This window comes from Perognathus longimembris, chromosome 7 (genome assembly GCF_023159225.1).
Source record: "Perognathus longimembris pacificus isolate PPM17 chromosome 7, ASM2315922v1, whole genome shotgun sequence".
Lineage (NCBI taxonomy): Eukaryota > Metazoa > Chordata > Mammalia > Rodentia > Heteromyidae > Perognathus > Perognathus longimembris.
The window spans coordinates 19453386-19478513 of NC_063167.1; the positions used below are offsets into that span (position 1 = coordinate 19453386).

At 52.2% G+C, this 25128-nt stretch overlaps 2 protein-coding genes and 1 long non-coding RNA gene across 3 annotated transcripts; 2 read left to right on the plus strand and 1 right to left on the minus strand.

The window, feature by feature from the left end:
* The first annotated feature begins 253 nt into the window (after window positions 1–253).
* Hcrtr1 (hypocretin receptor 1) lies at window positions 254–7534 on the plus strand. Its single transcript, XM_048349861.1, has 7 exons — window positions 254–558; window positions 746–924; window positions 1814–2057; window positions 2329–2444; window positions 3419–3645; window positions 4086–4207; window positions 5610–7534. The coding sequence occupies exons 1-7, from the start codon at window positions 360–362 to the stop codon at window positions 5798–5800; spliced, it is 1278 nt and encodes a 425-aa protein (XP_048205818.1). The 5' UTR covers window positions 254–359; the 3' UTR covers window positions 5801–7534.
* Window positions 7535–8662: 1128 nt separating this feature from the next.
* On the minus strand, window positions 8663–24261 carry Pef1 (penta-EF-hand domain containing 1). The gene is made up of 5 exons (XM_048350736.1): window positions 24186–24261; window positions 15072–15366; window positions 11683–11838; window positions 11073–11216; window positions 8663–9105 (listed from the first exon to the last, which is right to left on the minus strand). The coding sequence occupies exons 1-5, from the start codon at window positions 24207–24209 to the stop codon at window positions 8876–8878; spliced, it is 849 nt and encodes a 282-aa protein (XP_048206693.1). The 5' UTR covers window positions 24210–24261; the 3' UTR covers window positions 8663–8875.
* A 113-nt stretch (window positions 24262–24374) lies between these two features.
* LOC125354842 lies at window positions 24375–24912 on the plus strand. Its single transcript, XR_007211554.1, has 2 exons — window positions 24375–24657; window positions 24748–24912. It is a non-coding gene; the product is annotated as an uncharacterized LOC125354842 (long non-coding RNA).
* Window positions 24913–25128: the final 216 nt, after the last annotated feature.

The window sequence follows — 25128 nt, forward strand, 5'->3', positions numbered from 1 at the left end:
AAGAGCATTTTGTGTGGAACTGGGATGCAGCTCAGGACTGCCTCCCGCCACCACTTCTGGGGTGAGAATGACGAGGGACCATGTAGCACAATCCCTAATGTCTCCTCCCTCCCTCCTTCCCTCCCTCCCTCCCTCCAACCATCCAGCCTTCCCTTCCTCCCTCCATCTATCTTTCCCTTCCTCTCTTCTTCTCTTCCCTCCCTCCTTCCTTCTTCCTTCTTTCCTTCTTCTCTTCCCTCCTTCCTACCTTCTGCACCCCAAAAACCAGAGTGCAAGACCCAGGCCTCCCGAGGGACGTGGGCTGAGGGTGGCCCTCTGCGGATCCCAGATGCCCCTCTGATGCAGTGGCTTCCAAGCTCATGGAGCCTTCTGCCACCCCAGGGGCCCAGACAGGGGTCCCCACCAGCATCGGGGGACCCTCCTACATGCCTCCAGACTATGAAGACGAGTTCCTGCGCTACCTGTGGCACGATTATCTGTACCCTAAGCAGTATGAATGGGTCCTCATTGCAGCCTACGTGGCAGTGTTCCTGGTAGCCCTGGTGGGCAACACTCTGGGTAGGTGCTGTAGCCCTGCCCCTGGGAGCGGGAGGGGCTGGGGCCTCCCCGCTTGCCCGCCTGCTCCGCTGCCTGCTTGCACAGAGGAGAGCCACACTGGGGATGGTGGAGATGGAAGGGCAGAGGGGGGTCGGATTGTGGGATAGGCGTGGCTCTGCGGCTGACCCCATTTCACCTGCACTTGCAGTCTGCCTGGCTGTGTGGCGGAACCACCACATGAGAACTGTCACCAACTACTTCATTGTCAACCTGTCTCTGGCTGATGTGCTGGTGACAGCCATCTGCCTGCCAGCCAGCCTGCTAGTCGACATCACTGAGTCGTGGCTTTTTGGCCATGCGTTGTGCAAGGTCATCCCCTACCTACAGGTGAGCTCTCCCGACCTCTCCCCTGCCTGCCGCACTTGTTCAGGAGTCATGCCCTTGTGACCGACTGGTGTCAGCCACACTTAGGCTTGCACTCACACGGGGATCTCTCCCGGTGACACGTAGATGAGCATGCAGAGTCACAGCACCAGGCCACAGGGTCACAGACACAGACACTCACTGAGTCTGCTTGCTGATCTTACAGGGGGCAGACTTCATGGGGTCTAATGGAAGCCGTCTCCTCCTGTCCTCCGAGTGGGCACCAGGATGCCCAAATGGGATTAGTGGGGTAGAGAAGGGCTGACCAGAGCTGGCATAGCCTTTTGGTTGTACCCCCGTGACTTTTTCCCTGCCTCCTGGAGGGCACACGTGGGGGTAATGCTGACCCAAGCTCTGGTCAGACTCATCTCTGTCTCCCCCAGGAGGGCTTTCCTAACAGCGTGGTGCAAGGAAGGCATTTCAGAGTGACAGAAATGGCTTTTCTGGTGTTCTCAGGTTTTGATTCAATCTGGTGACCTTAAGCATAAAGGTAGACAGATAAGGTCATTGTGGGCCTCAATTTCCCCATCTGTAACACAGCACCCACTTCATGGGGTTGGTGTGAGGATAAGGAGAGTCCTGCCTGGCATTTAGCAGTTCTGTGTGCCAGGTCTCTAACTGGACATTTTCCATACAAGATTTCTTTTATTCTCACCAGAGTCCTGCCAGGTAGATGCTATGTTCCTATTGTGCAGGTGAGGCTCAGAGAGGGTGAGTGCCTTGTCCAAAGTCACACAGCAGTAAGCAGTACAGTCAGGATTTGTACCACAGCCAGCACCTGGCATCTCTGGGCTGTGACTTCTCCATCCTTGCTCACCCTCCATGTGTCTGATGTCGTGTCCCCATGGGACAGGCCGTGTCCGTGTCTGTGGCAGTACTGACTCTCAGCTTCATCGCCCTGGACCGCTGGTATGCCATCTGCCATCCACTGTTGTTCAAGAGCACGGCCCGGCGAGCCCGTGGCTCCATCCTAGGCATCTGGGCTGTGTCTCTGGCTGTCATGGTGCCCCAGGCTGCTGTCATGGAATGCAGCAGTGTGCTGCCCGAGCTTGCCAATCGCACCCGGCTCTTCTCTGTCTGTGATGAACACTGGACAGGTAATGGTGGGTACCTCCTGAGCATATACCCCCAAGGACAGGCAACTGTTGGGGCTCTCTCCAGATGTGGGGGCATCTGCTAGCAGTCTATCCTGAGCAGACACTGACAGATAAGGCAACTCCAGGTTCTGTTCTTGCCATGGTGCCTGCATGGGGTCTAGCTATTCCCAGCCCTGATTGGACCCTAGTGGGGACAGGGTGGCATGGCTAATCAGGGCTGGCAGGGGTTCTCAGGCTAGACCTAACCCTTGCATCTCTCATCCCTCCACAGATGACCTGTACCCTAAGATCTACCACAGTTGCTTCTTCATCGTCACCTACCTGGCCCCACTTGGTTTCATGGCCATGGCCTATTTCCAGATCTTCCGCAAGCTCTGGGGGCGCCAGGTGAGGCCCACTCGGTGCCACGGAGCTGGGAGGGGCTCCAGTCTAAGGGAGTGGACGGTCCCCTGCCTTCAGAACATGTAACAGGAGAGTGGCAAGTCCCAGGGACACAGGAAACTTGAGGCCCAAGTGCTAGAGTCTACCCTGGTAGAAGGATGACTAATGACAGTAGCTACCACTATTGTTATAGCCAACCCTCAGCCTCTTTACCACTTGACATGTGAGAAAACTGTGAGACTCAGAGAACATAATGTCTCCCCAGAACCTCAGCTAGTGAGTAGAAAATCAGAAATCAACACATATATCTACATGCTGGCCTCAGTGGCTCAACACCTGTGATCCTCGCTTACTCCAGAGGCAGAGATCAAAAGGATCATAGTTGGAGGCCAGCCGAGGCAAAAAGTTCTGTAGACTCCATCTCAATCAATAAAAGCTGGGTGTGGTGGCACACAGTTGTCATCCCAGCCATACATGTAGACAGGTGGTCCAGGCCAGCCTAAGCCTTAAGATGAGAGCCCAGAAAACTGCAACCCTGGTGGAGAGGCATGATCAGAGGCACGGGTGCTTCACAGCTGTCCTCCTCCTCTCCCCACCTCTGCAAGCCCCCATGGCCTGACCTGGGGCAGCACAAACAACCTATGCTTATTGGAACTGGAGAGCTAAAGAGGTTGGAGCCCAGGGCCTAGTCAAGGGTCCCTCACCTCTGTGAGTCTCAGGTGTTTCATCTGCAGCTAAGGACTAAAAATACCTTTCCAGAAGCATGGTGCTTTTATGAGGAAAGAGAAAAGACATTGCTCACAGCGAGGCCAGAGCTTCATCTTTCTCATGAATGTCAGGTTCCCTCCTCTTGGGGGGGGAGGGGGTTGCTCCCTCGTCCACCTCCACCTGCCCAAGGGTCCAGCCTGGGGTGAACTCAGCCAAAGAAAAGGCCTCTCTCGTGGAATGAGCCCCATGCTGCCTCTGTGTCTGCTGGACAGATCCCTGGTACCACCTCGGCCCTGGTGAGGAACTGGAAGAGGCCCTCAGACCAGCTGGAGGCCCAGGGGCAAGACCCAAGCACTGAGTCCCAGCCTCGGGCCCGCGCCTTCCTGGCTGAGGTGAAGCAGATGCGAGCTCGGAGGAAGACAGCCAAGATGCTCATGGTGGTACTGCTGGTCTTCGCCCTCTGCTACCTGCCCATCAGTGTCCTTAATGTCCTCAAGAGGTATGGGGAGGTGGACGGGGAGACAGGGCTGGGGAAGGAGCTGTCCCAGGCCACTGCTTTCCCACAGGGTGACCTTGGGCAGGTTGTTTCTCCTCTGTGAGTCAATCTCCTCCATCATTCCATGGGCACGACAGTCCCGATGACTGTACAAACTCACTCTGCCCTTCACTAGGTCAAGTGCAGGGTGAACAGGTATACAAGACAGAGTCCCTGCCTCCATAGAGCTATCATGTGCTATGAGGATGAATAAGAAGATGGATCAGGAAAGGAGAGGATCAGATAACTGGTGACCTGTTCCTAGGCCCTCTCTGGTCATGCTGTGTGCTTGAGAACCCCAAACTGTGGTCAGGACCTCAGACCCAGAAGCTCCCAAGAGGGTCATAGGGACCAGAAGCAGGCGCCCCAGGACTTCCCAGTCACCTGCTCCATTGCTGTCCTAGGGTGTTCGGCATGTTCCACCAAGCCCGAGACCGGGAAGCCGTCTATGCCTGCTTCACCTTCTCCCACTGGCTGGTGTATGCCAACAGCGCCGCCAACCCCATCATCTACAACTTCCTCAGTGGTGAGTGGGCTGGGCAGGTGGTGGTCAGGAGGGCCCCGCAGTCCCCAGAACAGCAGTCTCCATCTTGGGATGGTGAGGTAGGAGGTAGCTGTTCTCTCCTGGGCATTGCGGACCTGCTCTGGGAACCCCCCACTCACAAGGGAGACTCGGCTCTCTCCAAGAGCCCTGCCTGAGCGGGAGGCAGTGGCCAGCAGCCAGGTAGAGGTGGGCAGATGCTGAAGACCAGGGGAGAGGGCAGGGCTAGCGTCAGTTGCCTCACCCAGCCCTGCTTGCACATGCGCAAGTCCCGCCAAGTCCCTCTCTGGCCAACACAGGCAGAGTGGTCCATCTTTCCAGAGGATGCCTGGCCTGGGGGAGGAGGGTGGGATTCCCTGCCCCAGGCCTCTGGAAGGACACTCACGTGCCCAGCAGGAGATTCTGGCAGGTGGCACCTGGCCCCACTGCCTCCAGCCACAGCCCTCTTAGTCTCCCAGGTGGATCCCCAGATGCCCAGCCCACCGTGGGTCACCTGTTTCTGCTGTCCGGTAGTTCCCGCTCTGCTCACCACCTTCCAGTCTCATGGCCTGGCCTCTCAGGCGTGGCTCAGTGGAAGTGACTCACAGACTTCCAGTTGGGGCCTGGACTTTTCGGAAATCTGTCCAGGTGACTGCTCAAGGCTGGATACAAATTTTTCAGGAAGGACTAAGAGGGTTGAGGGAGCACAGCTCAGCAGCACAGTCACATGGTGACTCAGAGGAGAGAGGAGAGGAGCTTTTGCTGGGGAGGCAAGGGCAGGCAGGCTTCCTGGCCCACGTGCCTTTGTCCAGTCTGCACTGACCGAGTTTCTATTATGTGCCCAGCCCCGTGCTTGGGCACCACAGAGGCTGGCAGGCTGATGCCACATGCGCCAGGAGAAATTCTTCTCCCCTTGTCTGTGTGGGGGAGCCAGGGCAGAGTGGGATCTGTCCTCTGCCACTGCAGAAGAGATGGGCTTTGGAATAGGAGCAGAGTCTAGCGCTGGTCAGATGGCCAGAGGCCACAGTCCCGGCACAGTGCCTGGCACAGCCGAAACTACACCTGGCAGGAGCCCTTGCTGTCACTGTCTCCTCCCAGGGCTGAGCTGGGCAGAGCCCAGCAACAGAACGAGCCCTGAGCTCTCTCCTCCCCCTGCACACAAAGGGCAGAGGTGACCCGAGGCTCCTGAGCCAGACGCTGCCACATTCTGAGCCAGGCCCGGAGCCAGAGTGCTGTCAAGGAATCAGAACAATTGCATTTTGCTTTGAGGATCAGCTCTGTCCCCTCTCCAGCCCTCCCTTCCCTCCTGCTCACACACAGCTGGAGCTGTGTGGGTGGCTCTTGGGCTCAAGCCCCCTTCCAGCTGCCTTTGTCTTCTTATGGCTGTGTCTTTTGTCTTCCCACCAAGGTAAATTCCGGGAGCAGTTTAAGGCTGCCTTCTCCTGCTGCCTGCCTGGCCTGGGTCCGTGCAGCTCTCTGAAGGCTCCCCGTCCCGGCTCCTCTGCCAGCCACAAGTCCTTGTCCTTGCAGAGCCAGTGCTCCGTCTCCAGAGTGTCTGAGCATGTGGTGCTCACCAGTGTCACCACGGTACTGCCCTGAGGGCAGGGCGCCAAGAGGCTCCTCACCGCCACCACGGTGGATGCAAGGCAGGCTGGGGCTCTGGGCCTGGCTTTCTCCTGGGTGACTCCGACAGAGCAAGTTCTTCCCTCTCCAAACTCAAGTTTCCTTAACCAGGGTTGATGGGAGGCTTCTGCATGCTCAGGGAAGGGGAAAGCTCTCCGTGGTCCCATGCTGTGGACAGTTACTGATGTGTTTCTCTCCCGTGGCCGTACTCCACACTAGCACCCGCCACCATCATCCTTCTAGTGCTTGGCCTTCCTCCTACAGACTCCTCTCCTACCCAGTCATAGACTTCCCTAGCGTCAGCTCCAAAGGCCCCCACAGGTGTCTCTGTCTGGTGCAGGGACACCACCCTTCCACCCCCACCCCGCCCCCCAAAAATCTGGAGCTGTTTTGATGATGCCTCTGCAAACTACTCTGAGCCCAGTCATTGTCCAGTGAGCCCCGAGCATAGCCCAGCCACGCCGGGTGCCCAGCACACACACCACAGGCTGGACCTTGTTGACTTTGTGGTGTGATAAAACTCTCCGAGCAGCCATCCAGCATGGAGGCCAGCAGCCCAAAGCAATTGTAATTAAAAGCCTGGCACGGAATGCTCCCTTTCCTTGTCATTACACAGAATCTGTGCGGTTCAGGTCAGTAGAGGCAGGCAGTGCTGCTGGGGAAGGCCGGAGGGGCACTGGGTGCTTTTGCCTGCGGCCTTCCTCATTCCCACCAGACCCTAGACGGATTCAGAACATAGGCAGCACTGCCTCCCCCGTGGTGCCAAGGCTCTGATGCCCAGAACCTCCATTCTGGCCACATTGTCTGCTCCCTGGCCCCCAGGGCCTCTAGAAGGTGAGGGGTAGAATGCAGCAGGTTAACAGACTGATTTACTGTTTCCCTCACCTTCTTGGAAATCAGGCTTTCATTTATTTTCTATGAACTCACAGCATAAAGAGGAAGCCGCACACTTGGCTGGACGTGCTTGGGCTGGCTCCGAGCTGATTATGGGGCTGCCAGAGCCTCTGATCCTCACTGCCAGCCCAGGATGGAACAGTGTGGAGTGCTCCTCCTCTAGAGGAGCAGGAGACATATGGCCACGGCCAGCACAGCCCTGCAGCACGCCAGGTGTACTTACATTGATTAATGGAGCCTCGGGCTCCCTTGACCTCACCTGTCACAAAGCAGGGAACAGAGCCCCGGGGCCCAGCCTGGCTCCGCCCAGGCCCTCCGCTTCTCTCAGAGCTGGTGGGATGTGTGCTCAGGTATGTCATCCTCGCTCCAGACTCTCCAGCCCAGCTCTAACCCAATGGCCCACACACCTGCTGCCAGGAGGAACAGGGTGCCCACTGGCCTTGGAACCCAAAGCTGTTCCTGAAGGCAGGTCTGGAGGGGCAGTGTGCACAATGAGGCACGAGGGCTGGAGCCAGCCATGCCTGCAAGGGTCCACCCAAGTCAGGGGCCCTCAGCCTTCCCAAGCACATAGACTGAGATAGGCACCATTCTCTGGAAGGGTTTGGGAGCTGGAGGTACAGCTCAGTGGAAGAGTGACTCAGCATGTGTGAGACCCTGGGTTCCATGCCTATTGTCACATAAAAAATAAAATAAAAATGGCTTTCAGGGTAACAAGGTGACAACTAGAGCTTCTGCTAGAGGCTGTTCTCCCCGGCATTGCTGGTGGGACCCAGCACCACAGTGGGCTGCAGCTTTGTCTCGAGGGCTTCTGATGAACTGGAGGTAACCAGCACACCGAGGAGGCAGTGAGGAGCACCTCACATAGATCACAGAGCAATGTGGTAGCAAGCTCCACTATCTAGATGACTGGCATTCAGGAAGGACAATGTGTGTTCTGATAAGGGCCTTTGGCAAACCAGAATGTCTAGTGTCTTCAGCTTTTGATGGAAATCCTGTCACCTTGTTATAGATACCCAGTGTAGACTGGGTATCATGTTGATCTGGGGATCCACCTAGTAGGAACAGTGCTTAGTAAAATCGGGGGAAGTTATGACTTTGTAAGTTAAGTTTGTCTAGAAGATATAACTCAGACCTGAGATAATGAACAGGCCATGCTTTAAAAAAAATTTGGGGTGGCTGCTTCCAGCTCAAATGCCAACCCTAAAACTTCCATGAAACAACATCAGTCTCTTGAACTGACCCCAGCCATAGGCAGATGTGAACCCCGCAAGGCCTCAGCCTCACACTGGCACATAAGAAGAGCTCCATCCTGGCTGCCATCAGGCTGTGTTCCTGCATGAACAGGTGGCTGATGGACAGGTATGGAACTTGACATGGCAGAAAACATGGGACTCCCGAGTTTTACCTTTTATTGAAGCTTATCGTTTCACTGGACTTTTGGCCCCAAATGAAAAGAACAAAATTCTTAAAAAATAACAAAAAAGCATTGGCAGTGGGGAGTGACAACTGTGCCCTGGGGACTAAAGCCAAGCAGAACACGACAGGCGGGCACGAAGCCCAGGCTTCGGGGGGTGGGGGGGGAGTAGCCTGGTCAAAGAGGCCCAGATGGCAGAATGTCGGTGCTCCCTGGGCAGGGAGAGCCCAGGCAACTAGAGGTTAACACCCAGGACACACGGTATGGGTGAATTCAAGCCACTGGTCCCAGAGGCAAACCTCTCTCACGTTCCATCAGACTCCACTTTGGAGGAATTGAGGTCATCTGACATGATCGCCTGGGTGAGGGAAGACAGGTGCTGCTGACAGGAGGCTGATGAACACTGACTGCTGGCATCAGGGTGTACAGGGGAAAGCTGAGGCCAGCACATGGCTGACCATATACTACCTCCACGGCTGACTGTCAGCTTCTGCCTCTGGGGCCAGGCTGTGCCACTCAGTGCTCAGTGCTTCTGGTCCTCCCTAGGTCAGATTCCATCTGTGTGGCCCCAGGCCAGAGCATCACTATTTGGTGGGCTGATGCAGGACTCCTAACCGGCTCTGGGGACAGTGCTGCATCAAGCAAGGGAGGATCTTTCTAGGAGGGACAGGAAAAGAGACCCACACGCTTCTCCCACTGTAAAGAGTGGTGTCACACACTTCCGGTGGGCGCTCCTCTCAGGGTCAGAGCATCCGAGACGCTGTCATGGTGACGAAGTCCTCAAAGCTGAGCCGAACGCTGCCCTGTACAGCTGTGTCCTTCTCCCGGAAGGCCTCAGTCAGCACCTGCAGCTGGGTGCACACCTGGATGAAGCGGTCGAGCTGCATGGCAGGATTTGCAGAGCGTGGGCAGTAGCGGGAGACCAGGAGCTGGGTGAACTGGGGGCTTAGGTTGTAGCCCATCTGGGACAGAGCTGGAAAGGCACAGAGCACAACACAAACCTGCTGTGAGCACCTCCTGGGTCCAGCCTCATGAGCACAGCAGACCAGGGGACTTGGGCATCAGCACAAAAGCACAAGAGGTGCTCTGTCTGGATGCTCCCCTAAGCCAGAAGGCTCTCCCTCTGTTCCCACAGCTCCACTGTTCAGTTAGGGTTCATGGGGTCTTGATCATCTCTGATTCATGTAAGTCACAGAAGGAAGCCCGAGTTCCCACACCACCCTGCCTAGGGCAGACCCCTAGGGTAGACCTCGGAGGCAGCAGCATAGCACATGGGTGGCAGCCTGGCCCATGAGAGTCTGGCAAACGGTGTCATCTATCCTTCCATCTTACTACTGCTCTAATAGGTATGACCTATCCAGTAAGGAGTAAAGAGGAACACACACACACACACACACACACACAGTACCGTCACTGTGTTTGTTTTTTTTTTGAGACAAGGTCTTCCTATTTAACCTGAGCTGACCTCGAACTTGCAATCTTCCTGCCGAACACACACACACACACACACACACACACACACACACACACCCCACAGTACCGTCACTGTGTTTGTTTGTTTTTTGAGACAAGGTCTTCCTATTTAACCTGAGCTGACCTCGAACTTGCAATCTTCCTGCCTCAGCCTCCTGAGTACAATTACAGGTATGTGGCATAATGCCTGGCTCACCAATTGTCTCTTTTAATAAAATCATCATCTCTCCACATAAGCCTACAGCACCGCCCCCCAAAACATAGGCTATCAGCCTAGGCTAAAATCTCACCAAGTCTCCTTTTGCTCTGTGAGCACTTGGGCAATACATATACTAAGCCTCTTTTCTCATCTGTAAAAATGGAGACATTCACTAAATGGTGAGAAGCAATAATAAACAAGATCTAGCATATGAGAAAAATGAATCATATAAACCTACTAGAATGTTTATTACACTGCCTGGGACATAGCAAGCATTCATTGATAATTTTTTGCTCCTGTTGTTATTTTGTGCTCTACCTGGAGCTCAAACTCGGGACCTGGGTGCTGTCCTTGAGCTTTTGTATTCAAAGCTGCCACTCTGCCTACCACTTGAGCCACAGCTCCACTCCCAGCTTTTTGCTTGCTAATAGGAGATAAGAGTCTCACAGACTTTCCTACCCAAGCATGCTTTAAATTGTAATCTTTAGGTCTCAGTCTGCAGAGTAGCTAGGATTAAAGGCAAGAGCCACAGGAGGCCAGCTCAATGCTAGTTCTTTTGGTTGTATTATCTCACAAGTACCCGTGACAGAGGTCAGCAAGACAGTGATCAGTACTGTCCTCCTTTTCTCTCCACCAGGGACAGATGTGGTGGGCTCCCTAGTCTTCACTGAAGTCCATGGCCAGGACAAAGAATTGGACAGTCTGGGTGACCCTTTCCTTTTAGGTTCAGAAACTCCCACCGGTTCTCACAATCCCATTAGCCACCCATCCTGTTTCTCACTGGCCCAAGTCCGGGTCCCTGGACTGATAGTCAGACAGGATGGAAGCCTGGAGCTGGGTCTCAAGTCATCTTACCCAACTACAATGGAAGTTGAGAAGGCAGAGGTGGCTATGTTACCTTTCTGAGACCCTGGGCAGGGCCTTCCCATCCTACCTGGTGGAAACAGGAAAAAGCCACACAAGCTACACATAGCACATCTCCCCAAGTGCTCTGGGTGCTGCAATTCTATCCTTAATGCTCCCCACCAGCCGGGGCTGCCCCTTGCAGCTCTGAGGGAGTCCTGTCACTAGGAAAGCCAGCCCTGATCCTAGCTCTAGTGTTCCTTTGCCCTGGATTTTTCTCAGTGGCTCTGCCTGGTCACAGAGGGGCTTTATGAGTGAGCCTTCACTAAGAACAGCACTTGTGACACTTGGACATTTGGCAGTGACAATGACCTCTGTCTTAGGGGAGGAGAATCCAGCCATGTCCTGTCCACTACGGCCCTCACCTTGCTGCAGCTCTGTGTAGCTGATGGAGCCTGAGCGGTCCCGATCATATTGCTGGAAGAGGTTCTTCCACTGCTGGATGAACTTCCACAGGGCTGAGAAGCCATAGACATCGATGCGTCCTGATTTTGTCTTGTCAAACATGTCTGAGGGGAAGGAGGGAAGGAAGACTTCAAGACTGAGGAAGCCTCCTCCCAAGGGCGGGGTGGGGGGGGAGACTCCACAGAACCTCAAGCCCAAGGCTCAGACCCATGTACCCGAGACACTGGCATCAAACCCAGGACCAGCTCTCCTGGGCCCCTCAGGCCCATCCCATTCAGAACTGTATCTTCTCTGCAGGTCTGAATCCACACTGACCCCTCCCTGCTGTTTCTTTCCATGGGAGGGAATCCCTAGCTGCAGATCAGGAAACTGAGCTAGCCTGTAACCCAACAGTCTAGAACTTGAGAAAGATACAGTCAAGGGGAGATCTAGAGCTCCTCTAGGCTGGAACCCAGCCTCCTCCTGGAAATGCTTGCTGGCCCAGGGAGTTCTCAGAGTGGCCACCTGACTATTGTCAATGATCAGATGGCTCTTCCCTAGCCCAACCCACAGGGAAGGGCTGGGACTCACTGATCATCATGAGGCAGGTCTCATCATTGAAGGAGGACCAGTTGGAGTTGACCAAGGCCTGCTTCAGCTCCTTGATGGAGATGTAGCCGCTGTGATCAGCATCCACGGATTGGAACCAGGAGTAGGCCTCAGGATCCACGTTGGGAGGGACGCCACCTGCAAAGAGGAAAGTGAACCAGAAAAGTTGGGCCCAGGACTCAAGGCCAGTTCACAGAAAAGCCAGGCAGAGCCAGCTTCAGCACCTCCCCAGCAGTATGTCAGCCCTATCCACATAGCCTCACAGGTCCACCAGCTCTTTATTCCATCTCACTCCAATGTAAGAGGCAGCTAGAAGACTCTCAGGTTTGCAGCTGCTTTCTACTCCACGAGTCCCGCTGGCTTTTCTATATAATGCCCCAGTCTATTTGACTGTGTTTCTTGCACCTCTCCAGCATACCAAGAATTCTTGGGAAAAGATGGCCTGAGAGATTGGGTGGTAAATGAAAGTGGAGAAGCAAAGATGTTTCTTAGGAACAGCTGAGATAACTGTTTCCATCACACAAGAAAGTATCAGAAACAGCTGTGGGTGGTTTTTGGAGGACAACCTGACTGAGAGTGGAGTAGCTTCTACTTAGATGAAAAATCCAGGTGCATCTCATCTGCCTTCCCAAAACAGCAGTCCCAGACTGGGTGCTTCCATGGCAATAAGCATATACTGTGTGCTTTGTGCAGAACAGCTACCACTTTGGAACCAAAAGCTGACCTGGATCCAAATCCTAGGTCTGACCCTTAGTCGTGTGTGTGGTTTTAGGTAAAATGTGTAACTTTTTCTAAGGGATACCCCATCTCCTGGGACGGTTCCTAGCAAAGGCTGCAAAGAACATAGTTACAGACATCTTCAGCATGGAAGAAACACTTCCACTGGGTCTGCAAGCGTGGTGAGGAATGAGAGGGGAAGAGGAGAGCAGTGGTACAGCATAGAGTGTGTTCATGTCACACTGAGGAGTTTGGGGTGAGCAGGTGGAAGGGGGTAATAGCAGGTAGGGAAGCTGGAAAGGCCCTTTAGGATCTTTCTTCTGGAAGAGGGGCAACTCTGATGGTCAAATGTGTCCTCCAGAAAGAAAGGTGGTGCTCAGACGCTGGCTGTGGGACCTCCCTGGGACCCCAGTACACGGCACACTATATGCAAAGGTGGCCAAGTAAGAGGAGCAGAGAGAGCAGCTGAGCACACAAGGCAGGCCATCCTCTCCTTCTCCCTCTCCTCCCCCACTCTTCTTCTCCCCCCCCCCCGCCCCACCCCCGCCCCGCCAGCTGCCAGCCGCCAGCCGCCAGGCAGAGATTACAGCTAGGCCCTGGAGGGCTAAGCCTCGGAGTCAGTGACCTCCTGCGGGCTTCTAGACAAGATTTTAAGGGATATGGAAACCCACTAGAGAGCTGCTGAGCTGAAAGCAAATGGCCAGATGCTGTGGGCTCTGAGGAGATAAATGTCACTGGCTGGCAGTGCTCAGACCCCCTGAGGTTTAAGCAGCTCCCCAGGGCCGCCTGCCTGGGTACATACTGCCAGCAAGGGCACTCCCGGGAGGCCTTTCCCATGTGCCAAAGTGGGATGCCTTGCAGTTGGCTGAGTCTCCTGGGAAAGAGCTGCCTGAAATGAGGTGTTTTTTGTTGTTGTTTTGTTTTTCGGGGAGGGGGAGAAGGAACAGGAGATGGAACTACTGCCATCTACTTCCCCTGACCTTCTGTTGGAGGCTGCTCAGAAATACTCACTGAGGCTGAAGCCCCCCACCCCAAGGTTCTCAGCTGCTACTGAATCTCCAAGGCCATGCCCCACCTCTGTCCTAAAAGGAAGCCTTCAGACTCTCTGCTCTCCCTCTCTTCCATCTCATCCTCTGGCCTGCCTCAGGATCCTTTAATGGTAAGATGCATGCCATATCTGCTATTACATTAAATAATAAGTACTTCACTGCTGAGAATGCTCTAGGACAAGTCCTCTCAGAATATTATTTATTTAGCTCAGATGCTATGCCTGGTTCCTATCTGCACCCTTTCATTTGATCCTTATCAAGAGCACTGTGATATAACGCCACTGCCCCATTTTATAGATAGGGACACTGAGGCTTAAAGAAGAGGCTTGATCAAGTAGTAAATGGCCTGATCTCAAAAGTCAACCTTCATACCTATATCATTTTGCCTTTCTATAGATGGTGGCCAGTCTCCCCGTACAAGAATGAGGTGTTTCCCCCACCCCCCCGCCCCCAGCAGACTACATTATCCAAGCACTGTACACTCTGTCTGGAAGGAGGACCCACTCCCATCCTGTTAGCATCAGGCTTGACAAAAGGCATTTGCTTTGGTCGGAAGAATGTGAGTAGAAACAAATGGTTCTTCAAAGTAGAAGATTTAAGAGGTAGGCTGGGGGCATTGCTCATGTAGTAGAGCATCTGTCAAGCAAGCACAAACGCACTAAGTTTAAACCCCAGAACCACAAAAAATAAAAATAAAAATAAAAAAGGTTGGAACTGGGAATGTGGCTTAGTGGTAGAGTGCTTGCCTAGCATGCATGAAGCCCTGGATTCGATTCCTCAGCACTACATAAACAGAAAAAGCTATAAGTGGCACTGTGGCTCAAGAGGTAGAGTGCTAGCCTTGAACAAAAAGAAGCCGGGGACCATGCTCAGGCCTTGAGTTCAAGCCCCAGGAACTGGCAAAAATAAGATAAAATAAAAAAGGTTGTATGCCTGTGTGGAGTCATCACAATGAAGCGCTGCTTGTACAACTAATATATGCTAATAAAACACCTGGAGGGATGGGAATGTGGCTTAGTGGTAGAGTGCTTGCCTAGCATGCATGAAGTCCTGGGTTCAATTTCTCAGTACCACATACACAGGAAAAGCCAGAAGTGGTGCTGTGGCTTAAGTGGTAGAGTGCTAGCCTTGAGCAAAAGAAGCATGGTGACAGTGCCCAGGCCCTGAGTTCAGGCACCAGGACCAGCAAAAAATAAATAAATAAATAAATATATATATATATATATATATATATATATAACAACAAAAAAAACACCTGGAAAGCAACAAGGAAACCTTGTTTACCCTCCCTAGCTTCTTGCTCTTTTCTGTGCCACAAGGACAGCATAACTCAAACACGAGGTGCCCCTTCAGCCCAGATCTCAGAATGAAGACAGACATGGAGCAGACACTCTGCAGCCAACCTGTGGCTGCTGACACTTAAGCAGGAGTAAAGCAATGAACAGAAATGCTTGCCACAAGCAGGGAGGTCTGGAGGTGTTACTACAGCAAAGCAAGCTGGCACAGGCTGAAAGGGGGTGCCTGCATACCCACAGGAAGGACAAGGATAGACTGTGAACAACTTAGAGCAGGTCAAAGGTACCCAGGGCCCAAGACCCTACTTACCTGCTCCATAAGGCCCAGGCTGCTGGGCACCATAGGAACCTGGAGCCCCATAGGGGCCCCCTGGAGCTGCACCACCATATGGTCCTCCTGGAGTTCCAGAGGGAAGTCCCCCAGCATTGGGGTGTCCATAGGGCCCCCCACCAGCTGGTGGTCCATAGGGTCCTCCAGGGGCAGGGCCTCCATAACCCCCACCAGGGGGAAGCCCGCTGCCATACTGCCCTCCGCCGTGGGGAGGCCCAGGGTAGTAGCTGCCCGGAGGGGCTCCGGGCGCCTGTCCTGGAGCTCCTGGGCAGCCCTGCAGGAAGAAAAGATACCAGTTAGGATGAGGAGGCCAGAGCCTAGCACAGCACAGCACCCTGCCACTGCCATTGTCCCAGCAGGCAGGGCTGCATGACACCCTGTTAGAGGAGTAAGCCGAGGCTTCCCGGGAAGGTCCCACCAGCAGAGCTCAGAGTCAAAGGTCTCCACAGGGGCTGAGATCAAGTCTGCTCTGCTACTTTATATCCGGCTTTCAGCACAAACGGATGTGCATAGAACCAGATGGCATTCCAAATGCTTGCCCAGAGGCACCCCATCTCCACCTGCAGGATTCTCAGCACACAGGCCTGACCTCAACAGTGTCGGTGATGATTCCATAGCACGGACCCCTCCTTGTCTGCCTTATACCCCAGGCCAGCCTCACTCCTGACTCTGTCAGTATGATTCAATGGCGAAAGACCAGTTCAGTTCAGTCTCTGCCACTTATTGACTGGATTGTTACTCACTAAGCCTCAGGGTCTTCGGCTGCAAAATGGGAACAATAATGCTGGCTACCTCAGACTGCCAAGGGGATGAAAGGAAGTGCTCTGACACAAAGGAGGAAACTCAAGTTCAGACTAATTGCGGGGGGGGGGGGGGGGGGGGGGGAGGGTGTGTCTAGAACCCAGGTCTCCCCACCAGGGCCATGGGAATGGTGGCATTCCCCTCTTCTCCATCTCTGCACACCTGTAGTGAGGGACTCCTGAGAATGTGTTCCATTGTATGTCCCTAAACAGACAGCACAGGCCAGGCAGAGCCCAGTCTCAGCTCATCTACAGACCACTGAACTCAAGGGCACAGAGAGCAACTGGCCCAGCTCTGAGGACGGCGTCGGTTCTATACATACAGTAGATCAGCTTGTAGATGCCCTGGTGGCTTAGCACTGGGAGTCTGGGCTTTTTTTTTTTTTTTTTTTTTTTTTTTTGACTGTTTGATGGCTTCTGAGAGCGCTACCGTCAAGGCTTGTTCCCAAGGAACAAGACTTTTTGAAGTTCAGGAAACTGGCCCTGCCATCTCCCCACACAGAATCATGGGAGTCTTTCTCCCCACAAGTGCAAATAGCTAGTGGCAAGACTTTCACCAGCCCCAAAGTCCTCACAAATCTTGATTCAAAATCAAGCACTCTCCCCAGCTGGCTTCATGGCTATGGGCCAGTGACTTAATCTCTGGACCTGCTTTTTTTTTTTTTTTAACCTGTCTTGGGTCTTGAACACAGGATGGGCACTGACCCTGAGCCTCTTTGTGCTCAAGGCTAGCACTCTATCACTTGAACCACTGAGCCACTTCTAGCCTTTTCTGAATAGTTTATTGAAGATAAAAGTCTCATGGACTTTTCTGCCTGCATTGGCTTCAAACCAAGATCCTCATATGTCAGCCTCCAGAGTAGCTAGGATGACAGGCATGAGCCACTGGTGCCAGCTTGAGCCTGCTTCTTTACAAATAATCCTTTCCTCCTTGGATTGTGAAAGAAATGTGGGCAAACTTTGTTACTTTCATTTTTATCTGAAGAATGCTTTGGCAAAATAAGATAAAGTCAACAGATAAAGGAAGTTGTTTCATAGCTCTGACCATGTGCTCCCCACCCCCCTCAGCCTCACAGAATTCTGATAAGACCTGAAGACTCTTTGGAGGAGATCTTGGATAGCACCTGAAGAAGGGAAACAGCTCTCACAACAGTGCCCAGCAGGAAGCCAATGATCACCCTAGCACTGCTGCATTGTTTCTGTCTTAGGGACCTTTGCTGTCAGCAGAGTTCTGGGCCGGTAAATCCCATGGGACATTCTGAAGTAGCTCAGAGGACACACCCAATACCTAAGGGACAGCACAAGAAACAGAAGTGAATCACATAAGGTACTTATCCCTGGATGGCCAAGGAAAGGGCAAAACCGGGAAGGGTTTCCCCAAGAAGGTGGCATTGAACTAGAAGAATCACCAAGATTCCCAAGGGAGTTGGAGAGATGTGACAAGATGGTGCCTGGTCTGAAGGCCAGTCATATAACCTAGGCTGGGAGAGGGGAAGGAATATTCCCCAAGCCATTTTGTGATTAAAGACAGAGGCAGGACCAGGCTGCTCACCCAAACTAGCCCACATCCAATTGTCCCCAGTGCCTCCTGCCATAGCTCGTGCCCTAAGCACCAGAGAACAGGATCCAGGCACTACATTGGGGGTGGGGGGGAGCGGTGGGCAGGGACTCTGTGGAGCTTGGGCCCCTCCAAAGCAGAGGCTAGACAGCCAGCAAACCATGAAGCATCTGCTCCATGCTAAAGCCCTGTGAGCTATGTCATAGGTGTACCTGGCCAAGGCACCTGAGCACAGCCCTCCCACCTGGGAATAACCACCAAGACAACAAAGCATTAGGTCTTCTTGCTCTCCCAGCTATCACAGTCCAGGGGCCCACAGGGTCAGGGCAGTCTGGCAGCATCAACACCCTTGCCTTTTTGCCCCATGTTAAATCTCACTAGTAGTTTATAAATACCCACACTTCCTTAATAAGAAAAGGGAAGAAGTTAGTAAATCTATTTCTCAGATGAAGAAACTGAGGTACAGAGCTGTTAAATGACTTCATCCAACAGGCATTTACAGAGCAACAACACAGGCTAAGGGGCACAAAACCAAATGGAATCCTGCCCTGGAAGAGTCTACAAATAACTATGATGCAATCTGATCCAGGGTCTGCAGAAAACTATCACGATCTACTTACATGCTGCCAAGGAAGCATAGCCAAAGAAATGGACTCTGTTTGCTGAGCAAATCAACAAATAACCTATAAACAATGTATGAAATGAATCTAGGAAAAAAGGCTTCCCCCCAAGAGGCAAAAGTGACATTGGAGTTGGTCGTTGGAGCCAAGGCAGGAACATAGTGTGAACCCAGAAAAACAATCCTCACCGCCTCATGACCAAGCACTTTCTTTGCCTTTCAGTTGACAGGTGGGTATTTTTCCTCTGCTCAGTATCTCCTCCCCCAACAGGAAACTCACTGGGTCTCCCCCATCATGGTCCCCAGGGCTGAGTATGGCTTAGGGAATTCCAATAGTGGTATGGAGGATGAGCTGGTGGGGGAGGCAGCAGCCCAGGTGCTGGTCAGGCAGAACACGGACCAGACAACACAGCCCGGGATGGGGAGAACAGGAGAGATTCTGAAGCTATTTCAGAGACAGACTAGACATGACTTGGCAACTAATTAGATTAGGAAAGAGGTGGAGGGGGAGCAAGAAGGGGGAAGTGTTTCAAATGACTCAGGTTTCTAACATGCACAAGATGAAGGACGTACAGCAAGTGAGGCTGACTCCAGGCTGAGGCGTCACTGAGCTGTTAGTAAAGGTCTGGGCCAGAAACGTAAAGCAGAGTGCCTGACTCCATATGCTTTCATACTACGCCATGCTGCCAACCCTTTCTAGAGTTCTGTTTGTTTTGTTTTGCCAGTCCTGGGCCTTGGACTCAGGGCCTGAGCACTGCCCTGGCTTCTTTTTGCTCAAGGCTAACCTTCTGCCACTTGAGCCACAGTGCCACTTCTGGCCGTTTTCTATATATGTGGTGCTGGGGAATTGAACCCAGGGCTTCATGTGTGCAAGGCAAGCACTCTTGCCACTAGGCCATATTCCCAGCCCTCTTTCTAGAGTTTTTCCAAGAGCATTTCATACCAACAAACACAAGGCTGAGGTAGAGGAAGCCAGAAGACAGGAAGTTCAGTGACCACCGGTTTCTAAACCATCACAGAAAAGCAACCTCTAGGTCTTTAGCTGACTGGAGATATATTTGATGTACTCCAGCTCAATCATTTTTCACTGATCCTCAACTCTAAAAGGAAAGGAATATTATCTGCATGTTAGGGATGACCAAGGGAAGGTTCAGAGTTTAACCATGTGCCTGAGAGTAGTGAGAATGGGCAAGCGGGGACTGAGTTGTGTGTGCATGAGTCCCTACTATGTGCATGTGCCAGGAATTGGGCTAAATACCTCTGTGGAATACAATGGCTTTCTGTACCAGGTTTGGTGATGCAAGCCTGTAATCCCAGGTACCAGAAGTTAAAAGTAGGATCATGGTTCAAGGCCAGGCCAAAGCATGAGACTCCATGAAAAGCAAACTAAAACCAAAAGGCCTAGGGATGTGGCTCCAGAAGCAGAGCCCTTAGTAAGCTTCGGCCCTCGGGTTCCATCCCAAGAACTGCCAAAAGAGAAAAAGGAAAGGCTTCCTACAGGGGAACTAGGGGAAAGGGGAAAAGTTGGAGTAGGTGATCTTCCAGCACCTGCAGGCCCAGAAATCAGGGAGCCTGGAAGAGACTCCAAAGATCCTTCCATCCAACCTCTCTATCCATAGCGGAGTCCCTGTAGCAGCACTGTCTGTGCCCCTGCAATGGATAAAGAGCCTATCCCCTCCGTTTAGCTCTGGGCTCATTTTTCGTCCTCTACAGACCCTGGTGAGGCTCCCAGGTATCAAAGGCTGACCCATGCCCAGTGCGGTTAGGGAAGGCGGAGGCTACACTACAGACGAGCCTGAGCCCCAGAGCTATCCTCAACTACCTGCTCAGAGAGGGAAAAGCTCAAGCCAAGGGGCTAAAACTGAACCATCAAATAATCACGAGGACAGAGGGAAGGGTTCAGGCACTTGCCAACACAGCCTCCTGAAATATTCAAAGGAAAGTAACATGCAACCAATGAACAATGAGCCAAGAACTGTCCCAAGCCTTCAATTACCACTCCTATGCTGACACTCCAAAATCTTTGTCTCCAGATTCATCTCCCCTGAGCTGCAGACTCACATATCCAACAGCCTCCTGACCTTCCCTCTAAACCTGTGCCTCCTTCTGCTCCCATCTCCTGGTGCTTCTTGCCACCCAGTCACGCAAATCCAAAGCCTTAGTGCTCTCCTGGGTACCTTTCTTTCCTCCCTGGGCCATCTCAATTAAGCATCAACTTTTCTCCACTCTACCTACTGAACAGTTCTCAAGCCAACCTTTAACAGCTTCAAAACTGGTCCCCCTGCTTCAGTCTTTCCTGCTTCAATCCACTCTCAGCATCCCCTGCAGCAAGGACTCCAAAAGGGTAAATGATACAAAGCCCTTCACAAGCTCTCAGGGTACTCTTAGGAGGAAATCACACCTCCCTCAAAGGCATACAAACCCTTTGGGATCTGGCCCATGCTTCCATTTCTGGTCTTGTTTCTTTCTTCACCCAGCTAACTCCTTCTGGTAATTCAGTCTGTGGCCTGCTGGTAGACAAAGTGTGTTCCTGCTGTGCTGTCTTAGTGCCTTACACTCCCTCCCATTTAGTACCAACACACTGAGCCTACAATCTACATAGCTGCATTCCTCCCATGTGCAGAATTTACTGCATGCCACACGTTGTCAAGCACTTGACATGGATTATCTCATTTAACCTTGTGTGTGTGGGTATGTGCATACTTGCACATGTACTGGTTCTGGGGCTTGAAGTCAGGGCCTAGGCACTGTCCCTTAGCTTTTTCAAGTTTGGGGCTCTACCACTTGAGCCATAGCTCCACTTCGGGCTTTTTGATGGTTAATTGGATATAAGAGTCTCATGGACTTTCCTTCCCCAGGCTGGCTTAGAACTGATACCCTCAGATCTCAGCCTCCAGAGTATCTAAGATCACATGCATGAGTCACCAGCACCTGGCTTACCTCACTTAATCTTTACAACAAAGTACTATAAATCTAAATATTGCTATGGTCTTAATCTAAAAGAAGGTGAAACTAAGCTTCAGACCTTCCCAACAAATTTCTGTAAGCAAGTAGCAAACCAGGGATTTAAAGTCAAATCTCTCTGGCCTCAGAGATCAAGCTCTGAAACCACCATGGGACCAAAAGGTGCTTAACTTTTACTACTCCAACATCCAGACTACGCTCAAATACTTGGGTTGGAGGTGGTGGAAAATTACAGGAATTGTGACTTTGCAATAGGCTGGAACCCACCCCCAGGGCTGTGTAGTGGGTGGAGGGGAGGCAGCACTCTGGACAATTTAAAACAACCAGTTTCCTTTTTTAGCATGCCTGGAACGAGGAAGCTGACAACAGTGAGGTTTGGGGGGGGGGGGGGGATGCCATTTCTTCTATTCCAGACACTTTCCTTTCTGTACTCCTTTTGAATATCTCACTCCAAGCATAAGCCTAGGCAGCATGGCATGGTGAGGGTAAATGTGGCAAAATCTTTTGGGACAAATATATATGCTTCTAGTCATCTGTTGTGACCATCTGGCTATATTGATAATTTTGTAAGGCCTGCGAATTATGTCATAAATATCCACATGGCCCTTGGCAGAAAGAAAAGTTTCTCCACCACAGCTTTAGATGGTTCAGGCATATAATAACTAAGTAGTAGCAATAGGATTCTAGTGCAGTTCTAGCTAACTTCTTTTTTTTTTTTTTTGGCCAGTCCTGGGGCTTGGACTCAGGGCCTGAGCACTGTCCCTGGCTTCCTTTTGCTCAAGGCTAGCACTCTGCCACTTGAGCCACAGCGCCACTTCTGGCCGTTTTCTGTATATGTGGTGCCGGGGAATCGAACCCAGGGCCTCATGTATACGAGGCAAGCACTCTTGCCACTAGGCCATACCCCCAGCCCTCTAGCTAACTTCTCACTGCTTCTAGGGTACATAAAATTATCCCCAAAGCTTACTAAGAAAGATATTCCAGGGCACAGAGCAGGTCTTATATGGGACTCAAAATTGTGCTCTCTGCTGGGCGCTGGTGGCTCACACCTATAACCCTAGCTACTCAGGAGACTTAGATCTGAGGATGGCTGTTCAAAGCCAGCCTGGGCAGTAAAGTCTCCATGAGACTCTTATCTCCAATTAACCACCCAAAACCCAGGAGTGGTGCTGTTGCTCAAGTGGTAGAGCACTAGCCTTGAGCACGAAGCAGCTCTGGGACAGCACCCAGGCCCTGAATTCAAGCCCCACAACTGACCAAAAAAAAAAAAAAAAGGTGCTCCTTGAACAAGCTCTCGGGTAATTCTGATGCAGACCAACCACTGAGACCCAGTGTACTATGGTAATACTTCCCAAACTGTAATATATATATATATATATATATATATATATATACTACATTTTCTTTTAAACAGTGTCACCCCCTCCCTCATTCTCTCCCAGGTTTTCCCTCCCCAAATTCCCTTTCCCCAAAGTTGTATAGTTCATTTCCAACATAGTATCTAGTGGCTTTCACTGCTGAATTGGTTCACTTTTTGTCCCATCATTCTTCAGGAGGAATTTCTGTTTCTCAGGGCAATTACATGGTTACACACATTGTTTTGTTTTGTTTTTTATATCCTATTTATTCTATTCTCTTCTGGCAGATTTTTTTTTTTTTGGCCAGTCCTGGGGCTTGAACTCAGAGCCTGAGCACTGTCCCTGGCTTCTTTTTGCTCAAGGCTAGCACTCTGCCACTTGAGCCACAGCACCACTTCTGGCCGTTTTCTGTATATGTGGTGCTGGGGAATCGAACCCAGGGCTTCAAGTATACAAGGCAAGCACTCTTGCCACTAGGTCATATCCCCAGCCCCTCTTCTGGCAGATTTATAACATACACTAACAAATTAAGAATTCTAGGGGCTGGGAATATGGCCTAGTGGCAAGAGTGCTTGCCTCATATGAAGCCCTGGGTTCAATTCCTTAGCACCACATATATGGAAAAAAAGAAGTGGTGCTGTGGTTCAAGTGGTAGAGTGCTAGCCTTGAGCAAAAAGCCAGGGACAGTGCTCAGGCCTTGAGTTCAAGCTCCACAACTGGCAAAAAAAAAAAAAAAAAAGAAACAAACAATAAAGGATCCTTACTACATTTATCTTTTCATACAGAATATCCTATTTGATTTTGTTTTCCACCTTTATTTTCCTGCAGGGTTTGATTTCCTATATTACTGTGTGATTTGGGCAACCTTTACCAGTTTCCTCCTCTGCAAACCACTAGTAGTTTGGTAAACATCAAAATGTGGAAAGGCAACACATTACATCTTACTATGTATCTAAATGCTTTGCAAGTATCACCTCATTATTCTTCATAATAGGCCTAGAAGGTAGATACTTCTTAATTTGGTCCAGTTTCAGAGGAGGAAACTCTGGCTCGGAAAGGCAAAGTATCTTATTCAAGGGCTCAAAACTATCCAAAGTAGTGGGGCTGAGATGTGGCCCTCCCTACCTCTGACTCCAAACCGAGTCAGAATTCTACCAACAATTCTGGCCAGAATCTCATTGGCATGATGTTCTTGGTTGGCTGGAGATAGGCTAGCAAGAGGCAGTTGCCAACTACTTGGTAACTTGGGGTAAGCGCCCCCTCTTCTCTGGGTTTCACTTTTCCTGCAACAGTGGCCCGATCCGGCACACTGTGGCACTGCCAACAACCAGATTCTCCAGATCCTTCTGCTGCTGTGGCTGTGGGGTGGGTGGGGAAACCTGTTTTAATCCCACACTCTCAAAGAAATCGATGGGAGCAGAGGTCTAAACGTCGTGGCGGCGCTGGCGGAGGCTCCGCCCGGGGCATTCACCGGGCCTCAAGACACCAGGGTCCACAGAGGCCCAGCCTGGCTTCGCAAGGCCCGGGGCCCCCAAATGCTCGCGTGCGTAACAACGTCACAGGGGGTGCTACACCACTCCTCTGACGCGTGGTCTTCAGTGACGTAAGCCGGCAGCCACTGACAGTCCCTCCTCTCCCCCACCCCTCCCCGGCGCGAGGCCTCGGTGAAGGAACGTCAGCGTGAAAGGACCATGGAGAAAGTAGAGAGGAAGAAGAGCGATGCCCGGGGTGGGGAGGGGGCGCGTCTGGACTTGTGATGGCCTCTACCTGGATTCGCGGGCTCCACTCACTCACCTGTCCGTAAGGATAGCTGGCCATGGCGACTCTGACGTCACACGCTGGTGGAAGGCGGGGCTTCCTGCTCTCCAAGCCTCCTCTCGCGGCGCCGGGGGGGGGGGGGGAAATGGGTGGGGTGCGGAACTTGCTTCTGATTGGGCGTTGGGAATGTCACTCCTCTGTGAGGTCAGAAAACGGAAGTGACGCCCCGGGCGGTGGGCGTGTGCCTCGAGCTCGGACTAGAGGAGCGGAGGGCTCGATGGGGTCTCCGGAGCTGCTGGTGGTTTTACTAGAGCGCTTGTTTCTCCCTTCCCGGACCTAGAGGATGGCCCCGGGGTCGGCCAGGCCAGGATGTTTAGTGAGAAGCCCCGGCCAGGTGTGGCTGCGTCGGCCATGTTCTAACCTGGCAAATGGGACGCCAGCTAGTGGCGTAATTGCCCCTCAGGTCGGGGCCGTGACTACGAGGAACTAAGCAAGACCTCCTAGGAAGGTAATGGTGGAGGTAGGAGGCTTTCCCCTCGCGTCACCACCCGGAGACCAGAGAAGAAAATTAGCTTCTCTCGTGCCTTTTTCTCCATAGATGGGAAACAGGACCCGAACGTCAGTGCCTCCTTACCTGTCCTTCTTCCCGACGAAATGCGGCCTGGATGCTTCAGCAAGGAAGCCTACGTTGTCTCCTTAGTAGGCCAAACCTCAGTCACTGAGTAAAATAAAAGATCACTTAACTTGCCTCTTTGGGTTGCTACATGTGTTTGCATGCTTATTTGATTAATTTGCTGTTGGGCGGGGGGAGGGTTGTGGGTGTTTTTTTGGTTTGTTTTTTTTCTTTTTGCCAGTCCTGGGGCTTGGACTCAGGGCCTGAGCACTGTCCCTGGCTTCTTTTTGCTCAAGGCTAGCACTCTACCTCTTGAGCCATAGCACCGCTTCTGACTTTTTCGGTATATGTGGTGCTGAGGAATCA

What these genes read in the sequence shown, in the direction of transcription:
- Hcrtr1 (XM_048349861.1), top strand. Translation starts at nt 360, where the DNA reads ATGGAGCCTTCTGCCACCCCAGGGGCCCAGACAGGGGTCCCCACCAGC. An exon ending in CCTGGTGGGCAACACTCTGG is followed by an intron (nt 559 to 745) that starts GTAGGTGCTGTA and finishes CTGCACTTGCAG; the next exon opens with TCTGCCTGGCTGTGTGGCGG. An exon ending in GTCCTTAATGTCCTCAAGAG is followed by an intron (nt 3,646 to 4,085) that starts GTATGGGGAGGT and finishes TTGCTGTCCTAG; the next exon opens with GGTGTTCGGCATGTTCCACC.
- Pef1 (XM_048350736.1), bottom strand. Translation starts at nt 24,209, where the DNA reads ATGGCCAGCTATCCTTACGGACAG. An exon ending in CCAGCTATCCTTACGGACAG is followed by an intron (nt 15,367 to 24,185) that starts GTGAGTGAGTGG and finishes TTCTTCCTGCAG; the next exon opens with GGCTGCCCAGGAGCTCCAGG. An exon ending in CTACACAGAGCTGCAGCAAG is followed by an intron (nt 9,106 to 11,072) that starts GTGAGGGCCGTA and finishes GTGCCTTTCCAG; the next exon opens with CTCTGTCCCAGATGGGCTAC.